Source organism: Grammomys surdaster, unplaced genomic scaffold, assembly GCF_004785775.1.
Source record: "Grammomys surdaster isolate TR1022 unplaced genomic scaffold, NIH_TR_1.0 127, whole genome shotgun sequence".
NCBI classification, from domain to species: domain Eukaryota; kingdom Metazoa; phylum Chordata; class Mammalia; order Rodentia; family Muridae; genus Grammomys; species Grammomys surdaster.
The window spans coordinates 5,854,784-5,866,955 of NW_021604585.1; the positions used below are offsets into that span (position 1 = coordinate 5,854,784).

Genomic DNA, 12,172 nt, shown 5'->3' on the forward strand with positions numbered 1-12,172 from the left:
ACAAGCTTTTTCTCTGTAGCCCTGGCTGTACTGGAACTCGGTCTGTAGACCAGGCTGACCTCAAACTCAGAGAGGTCTACTTCTGCCTCTCGAATGTTGTGATTCAAAGACATGCCCCACCACCGTCCTGGAGAAGTGGATATTTTCAGAAGTAGGTTAAAACCAGGTTCCACTAGTTAAGCAGAACTGCCAAAAAAAACCCATTTTATTTCCGTGCCCATAATCTCTTCCATTAATCGAACTCTCCAAATCAAGCTAGGGTCCGCTGTGCTTCAGCTTCATTGTGCTAGCCAAGGTCTTGGAACAGGTCTTTCTTTCCTATAGGATTGTACCTAGTTACTCCAATTAAAGCACAGCGTGAGGGGTTCATGGGGGCGGGGGCACTATTGCAGGAAGCGTCAAGTCCGGGCAGGCCGCGAGCGCAACAGAGGTTGGGACACGCAGAGTGCTTAGGGTCCCCCGTCCGGCGGAAGCCCCGCCCCTCCGGCGCCAGCCGGTGGCGGCGTGGCGGTATCCCAGGTGACGCGGGTGTGATGTTCAAGGGTGAGACATGTTCTCCGTCCCAGAGTTTTACTCCAGGAGGAGGCAGTTTGTCGGGCAATCCTCCACCCGGCTGGACGTAAGTGCAGCCTGGCCGCACGCTCCGGGGCCGGGTGACCAGAGGGCAGTGTTGACCGGGACCCGCCCTCGGCGTGGCGGGCGGTGTAGCAGGCATCGTGGGAGCCCAGCGGGACTCTATAGGGAGGCCAGGGCGGCACTTGGCGTCCTGGTCCTGTTCTCTGCGCTCGGGCTCCTCCGTAGGGGGGTCGACGCCTTCGTCTGGTACCTGCAGTTCTCAAGAACAGTTGAGCACATTTGCCCCCAAACGCAAAAGTAAAGAGGTGTGTTGTGGAAATTGAATTCTGTCTGGCTTCCCACACGATTGTGTAGATCGTTATGAAAGTCCGCTCCTTTCTGTATGTGGTTGTGAGATAGGTAGTCCGACTACAGGAGAAGCTGGGCTTTGGGTAGGACCCGGGGAGGGAGCAAGGGCTGGTTGTTTGTGCCCTGCTACCTTGCGAAATTCTGTCCCTGAAAGTAGGGACGTCAGAGACAGCTGTCCTTCCTTCCTTCCCTCCCTCTGTCCGTCCGTCCTTCCTACCGTCCTTCCTTCCTTCCTTCCTTTCTATCTTCCTTCCTTTCTTCTTTAATGGAGTCTAACTTAAATCTAGACCAAAGGTTGCTGTATGGCATCTTCTGAATGTCTGTGACTAGCCTTGAGCTAAATTTCCTTCCTCCCTTTCCCTTCCCACCTTCCCCTTGCCTGCTGTCCCACTTTCTCTCCTTCATTCTTTCTCCCTTTTCCATGTTGAAACCACATTTGAAAACAAAAGGATAAAACCAAGAAAAAAAACACAAAACAATGGAGAGATGGCTCAGTGAATAAGAGTACTGGCTGCTCTTCTGAAGGTGCCAGGTTCAATTCCCAGCACCCACAAATCGGCTCATGACCAACTCCAACTCCAGGAGATCTGATGCCCTCTTCTGGCCTCTGCCAGCATCACACACACATGGTGTACAGATACAGACACAAGAAGCAAAATATCCATACACATAAAATGAAATAGGCCGGGGTGTCATTTAGGTGGTTGAGTGACATCCTAGCTTGCACCCATCCCTGTTTTGGATCCTGATTCCCAGAATCACATAAGCCAGGGGTACCGTCGAATGTCTGCAATCCCACCAACGGAGAGGTAGGGACAGGAGGATCAGAAACTCAAGGACATCTTCCATGTGATTAATTTGATAGAATTAACGAGAGAACAGCAGGAATTATTCAAGATTTGTGGGGACATGTGGGTTGTAAAGTGACTTTTAGTTATATATGATGCAATCATTTCATTTCACAGCAATGTGGACTACGACTAGGAATGTGGTACTGGAAAGACGAAACAAAAACTCTGGAATTTAGAAGGTAAAGTTTAATACAACTTTTTTAAAAAAAAAAAATAAAAGCATTTATGTGACAATTACATGTGCTGCAGGCAGGGGGTACTAAGCTATACAGAAGAATCTTAAAAAGTAAAATGAAATCTATCTGAAGATAGTGATTTTGCTGAACAGTTTTAAAGACTCTGTTTTCTGATAATGTCTGGTGAGCCGCTTTCTATAACCTAGCTGTTGTCCTGATCATTTAAGCGACCCTCTGAAGCATCCGATCAGTTCATAGTTAAGGAGCTGAGATTTTTAAAGAGCTAAGGAACTTGAGGGGATTAGATGGCGGGTCCCATGTGCAGAACTCGCAGTCGACTGAGATGGTTTAAAATGTAGATCTGCTTTGCTCAGAGGCCATGTTCTTAACTACTCTGTAAAATTGCCCTTTAAGTTACAGAATTACACTTCAAATTAACGAGATGACATTCCACCTTCTGCAGTTTCTAGTAAATCTTGTAATATTAAAATGATTAGCTTAAGGGAGAAAAAAAAAACCCTAGTTTTAATCTTCTTTTGGGATGCTGACTGCGAGCCTGTATCTAAGCCAGGCAGGGCAGCACAGCTATGTACCAAACAATTGTATATTTCAAGATACATGTTTTTCATTGTGTTGGGGATTGAACTCAGCACCTCAGGAATTCGAGGTGGACACTCTATTCCTCAGCTACATTCCCATCCCACACTTGCTTGCGCCCCCACCCCACTCCTTATCCTCATGGTGCCAGTGGTTTGGGACTGGGCTGGGTGTTATGGAAATGATATGTTTAAGATTGCAGGCTCATATAAAGATGTCTCGTAAGCTGTTGGGCAGGTGAAGCTGAAGGTCCAGAAGAGAGTTGGTTAAAGCACATGTAGTTTGTACTTAAGTTTTATAAATAAAAGGCATTCGATGTATTGTTAGAGAATTCCAAGACTTGCCATTAGATTCAAAATTAAATGTTTCTGCTTTATTTTTGTCTTACCATACTGAGCCCAGGGTCTTGAGCCCAGGGCCTAGTTCATGTCAGGCCAGCATCTTACCACTAAGGTACATCCCAGCAAGCATTTGTACTTTATAGGCTATTTCTCTCAGCGTCTCTGAGTAGCTTGCTATTTTCAAAGCCGTCATTTAGGTTTGTCTTTTTCTTCTGAGATGTCAGGGAAATCCTGTCCAGCAGCTCCTGTGACGTCACACACAGTGAGTATGAGCTAGATTAGAAAAGCTAGAGGGTTAGACAGGGTAGCCACAGGAGGGCAAATCTTAACTGCCATTAATACTAATGTGACTACGGTTTCCGTGTGTGCTTTCCGTGTGTGCTTTCCGTGTGTGCTTTCCGTGTACTGAACTTCTTCTCTTCCTCCTCCCCTTCCTCCTCCTCCTCCCTCTTTTTTTGTTTTTGTTTTTGTTTTTTGTTTTTTTGTTTTTGTTTTTCAAAACAAGGTTCCTCTGTGTAGCCTTGGCTGTCTTGGAACTAACTCTGTAGACCAGGCTGGCTTCGAACTCACAGCCTGCCTCTGCCTCCCAAGTGCTGGGATCAAAAGCATGTGCTACCACTGCCTGGCTCTGTGGACTGAATTTCTATATAAAGAAGGTTAATTGAGAGTACTTTTCAAACTAAGTTTGAGTGTTAATCTCATAGTATTTCATAGTTAAGATTACTAATAAGTTTAAAGGTAAAAGTTCAATATACTTTCATAGTCATGAAATATATTAATAAGCTAAATGTTTTCAGTTTTACTTTTTAATTACGCATATGAGTGTGAAGTGCGTGTCCATGGAGGCCAGGTAAGTCCAAGTTTTTTTTTGGGGGGGGGGGGACCGGACACAGTAGTAGTTGTCTGTAGACCCAGCTCTGGGGAGATAGAGGCAAGACGATTGTTAAGTTCAAGGGCTTCCTATGTTTCCTGTTGATTCAGAGCTATCAAAGAACAAAAACAACAGCAAAAAGAACAAAGGTTATAGTTTGTAAATGTCTGTAATCTCAGCACTTAGGACTTAAAAGCAGGTGAATGAAGAATTCAAGGCCAGCTTTGGCTCCATAATGAGTTTCAAGGGCAGCCCCTGAGCTAGAGTTCAAAGCCAGCCTGGGCTACATGAGACTGTGTCTCAAAATAAAAATAAAATGCCCACCCTCCAATAAGATATAGGTTAAAATAATGGTTCATTCCATCATCATAGACAGGTTTATGAATGATTTCATCACAAAAGCCATGGTAAGTGCTGCTGTGATGGGCATTCCACACACATGTTAAATTATGTCAATTAAAAAGAAAAGAAACAGGCTGGAGAGATGGCTCAGCGGTTAAGAGCACTGACTGCTCTTCCAGAGGTCCTGGGTTCAGAACCCACGTGGAACAGTGTGCTGTGGTGGTGCACATCTGTAATCCCAGCAGGGAGGGGCAGGCTTGCCTGGAGTAGACGATGAATTAATTGGCAGATACAGGATGAAACCTTACCATAAATCCAGGCTGAAGACAAGAACTGACTCCCAGCTGTGTGATGGATGTCACACAAATGCCTGCACTCACACCACACACTAAATAAATAAACAAATAAATTAATAATAATAATAAGTAAATAAAAGTAAAAATTTATCAAAGTAAAAATTTATTGATAGCTGGGTGGTGGTGGCGCACGCCTTTAATTCCAGCACTTGGGAGGCAGAGGCAGGTGGATTTCTGAGTTCGAGGCCAGCCTGGTCTACAGAGTGAGTTCCAGGACAGCCAGGACTACACAGAGAAACCCTGTCTCGAAAAACCAAGAAAAAAAATTATTGAAAAAAATAAATATGGATCATGAGACATAATAATGGCCAAGAAATTTCAACCACAAAAATTATAGTTTAGTAATTTTTTTTTTTTAGAAAACAAAACGTTGTAATGATAAGGATCAAAAGTTCCCTTTATAGCAGCTAATTAGTAGTTGTGAGGGAAGGTGCAGGGAGCTTCTGAGGTGCTGGAAATGGCTCACGTGTTGTGGTGGTAGTCACTCGGGTACATACATGTTAAAAACGTCCTCAGACTGTATACTTGGGACTTATATGTACAATGTAAGTGATGCCAGTCTAAAGAATAGGCCCCCACCCCATGAAGACAGACAGAGGTAATAACTCTACATGCCGTCCACCTTACCCCTCAGGCTGTGTGTGTGTGCGTGTGTGAGTGTGTGATGCAAACCCCATGTCATATAATTTGATCAATAAATTTCAGCATGTACTTCAAACTATAAAGACCTAGAAAAATCTACCAAATTACTATTTGCATGCCTAAATATAAGCCTTAATATAAAATATTCGGTTAGCATTCAGCTGGCTCCTAGTATCTGACATATTTTATGTTTGTTCTGATGAGAATTCAAATAAGGGTCAAACATTACAATTGCCCAATGTTTCCCTTTGTTAGTGTACACATTAAAAGTTTTCAGGAGCCAGGCGGTGGTGGCGCACACCTTTAATCCCAGCACTTGGGAGGCAGAGGCAGGCGGATTTCTGAGTTCGAGGCCAGCCTGGTCTACAGAGTGAGTTCCAGGACAGCCAGGGCTACACAGAGAAACCCTGTCTCGAAAAACCAAAAAAAAAGAAAAAAACTTTTCAGGAAATATTCCTCACACGGTTCTTGAGAGGAAGCATACCTTTAAGGCTATTATTGAAAGAACTCTTATTTTTATTTTTACTAGTTTTTTGCTTTTCAAGACAAAACATTTCTCTGTGTACTCCTGGCTATCCTAGAACTCACTCTATAGACCAGGCTAGCCTTGAACTCAGAGATCCCACCTGCCTCTGCCTCCTGAGTTCTGAGATTAAAGGTGTGCACCACCATGGCCTGGCTGTAAGAAGACTTTTTAAGAGTTTATTTTATTATTTTATGTGTGGGGATGTTTTGCCTGTGTGTCTGTGCACTACATATGTACCTAGTGACAGAAGAGACCAGAAGAGGGCATCAAATCTCCTGGAACTGTACTTACAAATGGTTGTGAGCCACCATGTGGGTGCTGGGAATAGAACCTGGGTCCTCTGCAAGAACAGCCAGTGATGTTAATCACTGAGTTGTCTCTCCAGCCTTTAGGAGCTAACATTTTAATTACAACATGGCTATTGCCAGGAGGTTGGCTAACCTCCTAGAAGAAAGTACCAAACTAACTCTCTTATTCCCATGGGGTAGTCTTTCTCAAAAAATCTCCTTGTGGGATCTGGGAAAGAGATAATGAGTCAAGCCTGGTCTCCTCATTTTTAGAGAATGATCAAATGTGGGAAAAAATGCCTATGTTACTACATGTATGCCTAAACTTAGTAGTAAGACACAATGTCGGGCAGAGGTGAAGCTACTTGCTTGGGTTAGAAAAGTAAGTTGTCCAAAACTCATCTCCACCCAACATAAAAGAGGGGACTTCTAACCCTAGACCAGGCAGAGAGGGGCCACCCAGAACCCCCTCTGACAGTCGATCTGAATTCTTGCTTAGGCTGCGAGGCTAAGCACTGCAAGGGAATATAAATAAAAGATAAAAATATCTATCTGGGTTCCCTGAGGGACAAGCCTGACTGCATAGGGGTTGATGTCAAAAGTATCCCCTCTCCAGGAAAAAGACATCGGGACGGGCATGGCCCTCATGCCTCACTGGACAACAACGGGAGCCATTACAAGGTCCCCTTCAAATACTGGAGGTCAGGCCTCTATCCCCGCCTTCGCAAGTTTAGAATTGCCACAGCCTTTCTACAATTAGAGAAGGGAGGAGATGTCAGGGGCAGCCCTGCTTACACACTGTAGGCCTAAAATCAGCCATAGGCCTAAAATCAGCAATAGGCCTGTCATACATGTATACTAACACCAAGTCTTGGGTCTCAGTGGAAAAACATTGAAATAGATGGCTATAAGCTAATGTCAACAGGCAGCTTTTGTGGAAATTTATAAGCCTGAGTAGTCATAGACCTTGTAAATAGGTAGCCTGGGCAGACAATACAAACTTAGATAAGGATAAGCAAGACATAGGCAGAGTCATAGTGACTTGTCCCCTGAACCTTCACCCATCCGATTCCCGATTCTGAAGATATCTGTATTCCCCCTGAACACCCACACTCCAGTGTCATTCCCTTCCCCACATCCTGCCTTTCTGTGTTTATAACCCCTGTGTGAATAATTACGATTTGAGAAAAAAATTATAAAATTAGATACTTTCTGTAAACTATAGATTAGACATTGTATAGCTGTCAGCCCAAGAACGCTTTCTTTTGTATTTCTCAATGCTGTCTCTTTGTAAGTCTTTGCATTTTCTTTTAATTGTTCACATTTTCCAAAAAGCCAATATATTATTCCAATTGAGTAGAAATAAAATAAATAAATAAATAAATAAATAAATAAGAAAAGTAAGTTGTAGCCTCCAGTAAGCCACCAAACTGTTGTGTTTGACATGGCATTCTAGACAGTCTAGGTGTTGGCTCTACTTCAGACACAATCTCCTGTCCATAGAAATAGATAGCACATAGTAGGGCCTCAGTTTATATTTGTTCATCATGGTCTGTTAGACTCACTACTCCCATATAGCTCCTGAATTGTGTGGTTGAGGGAACTTGTCACCAGAGAAGAGATTTCACTGAGTCCTAGCAATTTGTCTGAATACCTTACAGCAGGAGACTGAAGGCCAGACCATGGGGACAGCAGAGACCACACCTCACTGGGACTGCTTAGAAGTGCACATCCCTGGCCCTCTATTCAAACTTTAATTCCCCTGCCCTGGATCTCATTGCCCTTCCCAACATGGTCACAATGAATGAAATCTTTTTTTTGTGTGTGCTTTCTCTTTAAGAAAACACACACACACACACACACACACACACACACACACACACACACACACCAGGGCAGCTAAACTCTGATGGCTGCTTGAGAGGCAGAGCTGCCTGGTGACTAAGTACACAGCTCTGTGCCTCGAGGCCTTGCAGCCTGTTCGGGCTTGACCAGTTCCCTGGTGTGAAAATGATGGCATTGATGCTTTCCTCATAGAATGAGGGATGAGATGCTGCCTAACAGTACGCAGCCTGTCAGAGTACTCAATAGACACAGGAAGTCTTCTGCATTTATGAGCTTGCTCTTTGTGACGTTACCACAAGGTGTTCAGACAGAAATGTTTTATGAATGGTGATATTTATTCTAGAAGCTGAGTGGGAGTCGGAGGTGTGAACCTTCCTCTTGATAGTGGTTCCACATGTAAAATACACCCTGGTTTGAACACGGCTAATATGTGCCAATTTTCAGGCTACATGAGCTCTGCCCCCGGTAGGGTCTGGCATCCCCCGGTAGGGTCTGGCATCCCCTGGGAAAAGGTAAGTCCCTAACCATACCTTTTCGTTGCAGTTTCACACCCGCAATAGAACTCAAGGAGAAAGGCAAGAAAGGGAAGGCAGTTCACTTCGCTGAGATGGACGGCAGAGCTTCAGAAAGGTGGCTTCACTTTGACCACGGCATTTCTCAGTGGGCTCACTTGTCTTTACAAACACAAAGAAACACCAGTCCCATTTTCCTAGGTTGTCATGAAAATACCCGTCAAGGGAAACACAGGCAGGATCTCAATTACAATTGGTTTTACAAACAGCCCCTAGACATTCATTCCCTTGATAACATGGCTACTAGTGCATTTCAAAGTTGTTAAAATCTGAAAATAGCAGTTAAAATCTGAAAATAGCAGTAACACCAGAATTCCTTCCACCCACCCATCCACCCACCTACCCACCAATCCATCCATCCATCCACCCATCTGTCCATCCATCCATCCATCCATCCACCCACCTACCCACCAATCCATCCATCCATCCATCCATCCATCCATCCATCCATCCATCCATCTGTCCATCCATCCATCCATCCACCCACCTACCCACCAATCCATCCACCCATCCACCCACCTACCCACCAATCCATCCATCTACCCATCCACCCATCCACCCATCCACCCATCCTGGAATTTAATCCAGGACCTCATGCATTCTTAGCAAATTGAATCACATCCTAAAACCATTAAGTGATATAAATGATCCATTTGAAAGCTGGGCAGTGGTAGCATGTGAATTTAATCTCAACACTCAGGAGGCAGAGGCAGGTGGATCTCTGAGCTGGAGGCTAGCCTGGTCTATAGAGTGGATTTCAAGATAGCCAGGATGACACAGAGAGACCCTGTCTTAAGAAAACAAAACAAGCCAGGCAGTGGTGGCGCATGCCTTTAATCCCAGCACTTGGGAGGCAGAGGCAGGCAGATTTCTGAGTTCGAGGCCAGCTTGGTCTACACAGTGAGTTCCAGGACAGCCTGGGCTATAAAGAGAAACCTTGTCTCAAAAAACCAAACAAAACACAAACAAACAAACAAACAAAAATGATCTATTTGAGTTTATATTTTATGTCAGTCTGCATGCTTCCACTTCCAGCATAACAGATAGTGTTCAATAAAGTGCATTTTGAAATAATGAATACTACATTAAATTAAACTTTACAAGTCAATTCCTTGTGCATCTCAGGATATATTAGACACAGCTAAATCTTTTAAAATATTCTGAGGGACAGAGCAGTGGCTCAGAGGTTAAGAGCACTGGCTGCCCTTCCAGAGGACACAGATTTGGCTCCCAGAGCTCACAGGTGGCTGTAACTGTCCTTGGGGGATTCAACACCCTCCTCTGGCCTCACTGAGCACTGCACAAATGTAATGCACACTCCTGCGAATTATATACAAATAACTTTTTAAAAAATCACTTGACACTATTCTATTTTCAAACAGGTTGACAGATAAGAGGTTTGCCTCAAGGGATGAAAAATCAGCTAAGGCTTTGGAGAAACGAGGTCAGCAGGGCAATGTCACGCTGGATGATGTCAAGTGTGAGCCACTTTCTTCCCCCACTGCTCAGTGCAGCCTCCGGCCTCCCGTGTGTCTCCTCACCTCTGTCTAACGGCCGCCTCCTCTCTTTCAGTTGTTGCATTGCTCTCCCTCCAGGATACTGAGATGCAGCGGATCTGTTCCTTCACAACGTTTATGAGGTACAGCTGATGAGACAGTGTGCACCCTTCCCCTTTTACAGGGACTTTTGTCTCAGAAGTGAATACAGGTCTGATCCTTAGAAAGAGTACATGGTGCCTCCGTGTAAGTCATCCTCTCAGAGACTAGAGTCTGGGAGAGCTCCCCGAGGCCACAGGAGCTCCTAAGTCCTAGAGCAAGGAGTGAGAGACAGTTGCATATGGGCACCGGCGTTTGAATCTCCAGAATGAGATGTTTTTTAAAAAAAAAGCGCAGGAGAAGAGTATGTTTGCTTCATATACTTATATACTTCTGTACTTTTGCTTATATATCGAAATAGGGTTATGGTATGGAGAAGTTTTCTCTATAGGTTATGTTTAGCAGCCCAGGCTGGCCTGGAACCTGAGATCCTCTAGATTTCAGGGTCACAGGTATGAACCACCAAGTCCAGCCTGTACATTTTACAAATCATGGAAATATGTTATTTAGAGAACGAATACTTGTGAAGTGAAATAATTAACAACACGTTAATAATTTGGTATCTTACTATCCAGGAATGAGTCTTTTTCAGGCGCCTTTTACATCTCCAGCACAGTGGGTAGTAAGTCTGTGGTAGACTTAGAACCATATATTTCTATTTATTCTCATACTGTGTCCCTTTGTGCTTTATGAGAAACCCGATGTTGGTTTCTGCTTTTCTTTTGTCTTCAATTTCTTTGTAGGAATAAGAATCTTGACAGCTTCCTCATGGCCCTGTTGTACTATCTGTCTTATTACCTGGAGAGACTCTCAATGGAAAAGAAGCCCCAGAGTTACATGGTGTGAGTACGATTTCATAATATGCTTTAAGCTTTATTACTGGCAGCCTTACCTAGGCTGAGCAGATGGTGGCATCTTGTCTTTCTGGTCTAGGAAACATTTTATACAGGAGAATTTGCTTTGTTTTAAAGCATAGTGAGCAGTTCACACAGAAATTCTCATAACGAAACATTCCAGCAAGCATAGGTCAGCACTGTTCAATGACGAGATATAATGAAAGCCATATTTGCAATTTAAAATTCTCTATATCGTCATCATCGTCATCATTATTATTGGTTTTTCAAGACAGGGTTTCTCTGTGTAGCCCTGGCTGTCCTGGAACTCACCCTGTACACAAGGCTGATCTCAAACTCAGAGATCCACCTGCCTTTGCCTCCCAAGTCCTGAGACTAAAGGCCTGCACCACCACCACTGGGCCCAAAATTTCTAATACTGTGTCTCTTTTTATATTCTTCAGATACATTATTAGAAATTTTTATTTTAATATTATTTAATATTTTTGATAAGAAATTTTAAATTTTTTATTTTTAAAGATACACAATGAAATATATCTAAAGTTAATTTAAATAATTATTTTATCCAACCTATAAATAGTTATAGGTTTAGTCAATGACTAAAAAAATATTATGATGATTATATGTAGTCAACACTAGGATGCTAGTATTTTAAAATAATTCCTTTTTTTAAAATTGTATCCTTTTTTTGTGCATACATGTGTGTGCATGCGTTTGCATGTGTATGTGTGAGTGTGTGGTATATGCATGTTTATTCACGTGGTGTATGCATGTTTATGCATGTGGGGGCGGGGTAGTATGCTCACCCAATGCACGAGCATGTGGAGCCCTGAGGTATCTATCCGGATTCTCCTCTGTCAGTTCCACCGTGTTCTGAGACGGGGCCTCTTACTGTATTCAGTGCTTGCTGGTTCTCAGCTAGACTGGCTGGCCAAGTGCCCCAGGGATTTGTCTGTCTCATTTCCCCTCAGAGCTGAGGTCGCAGATGCCTGCCACCATGCCAAGTTTTCACATAGATTCGGGGTCCAAGCTTGGATCCCTAGCCTGAGCAGCAACCACTTTACCTACTGAATCATCCCCCCAGCTCTAGGATGCTAGTAATGGGATAGCTTACTTTATTTCTGTAATCTTTAGAATCTGCTTTCTCTCTCTCTCCCTCTCCCTCTCTGTCTCCCTCTTTTTTTCTCTCTTTCCCTCTCCTTCTTTCCCTTCCCCCCCTTTCCCTCTCTAATTTCTCTCTAATTTCATGTACATCAGTGTTTGGGCTGCATGTGTATCTATGTTAAGGTGTTGGATCCTCTGGAACTGGAGTTAGAGACAGTTGTGAGCTGTACTGTGGGTGCTGGGAGTTGAGCCAGGCTCCCCTGGAAGAGCAACCGGTGCTCTTAACTGC

At 43.8% G+C, this 12,172-nt stretch overlaps 1 protein-coding gene across 1 annotated transcript in view; it reads left to right on the forward strand.

Moving 5' to 3' along the window:
• Positions 1 to 514: 514 nt before the first annotated feature.
• The window catches only part of Ppp1r36 (protein phosphatase 1 regulatory subunit 36), a 19,542-nt gene continuing 7,884 nt past the window's right edge, over positions 515 to 12,172 (forward strand). Inside the window, exons 1-6 of the mRNA XM_028789049.1 lie at positions 515 to 619; positions 1,890 to 1,954; positions 8,302 to 8,388; positions 9,713 to 9,810; positions 9,903 to 9,969; positions 10,669 to 10,767. Coding sequence (XP_028644882.1) covers positions 551 to 619; positions 1,890 to 1,954; positions 8,302 to 8,388; positions 9,713 to 9,810; positions 9,903 to 9,969; positions 10,669 to 10,767 — 485 coding nt within the window. The 5' untranslated portion in view covers positions 515 to 550. The remainder of the gene's footprint in view (positions 620 to 1,889; positions 1,955 to 8,301; positions 8,389 to 9,712; positions 9,811 to 9,902; positions 9,970 to 10,668; positions 10,768 to 12,172) is intronic.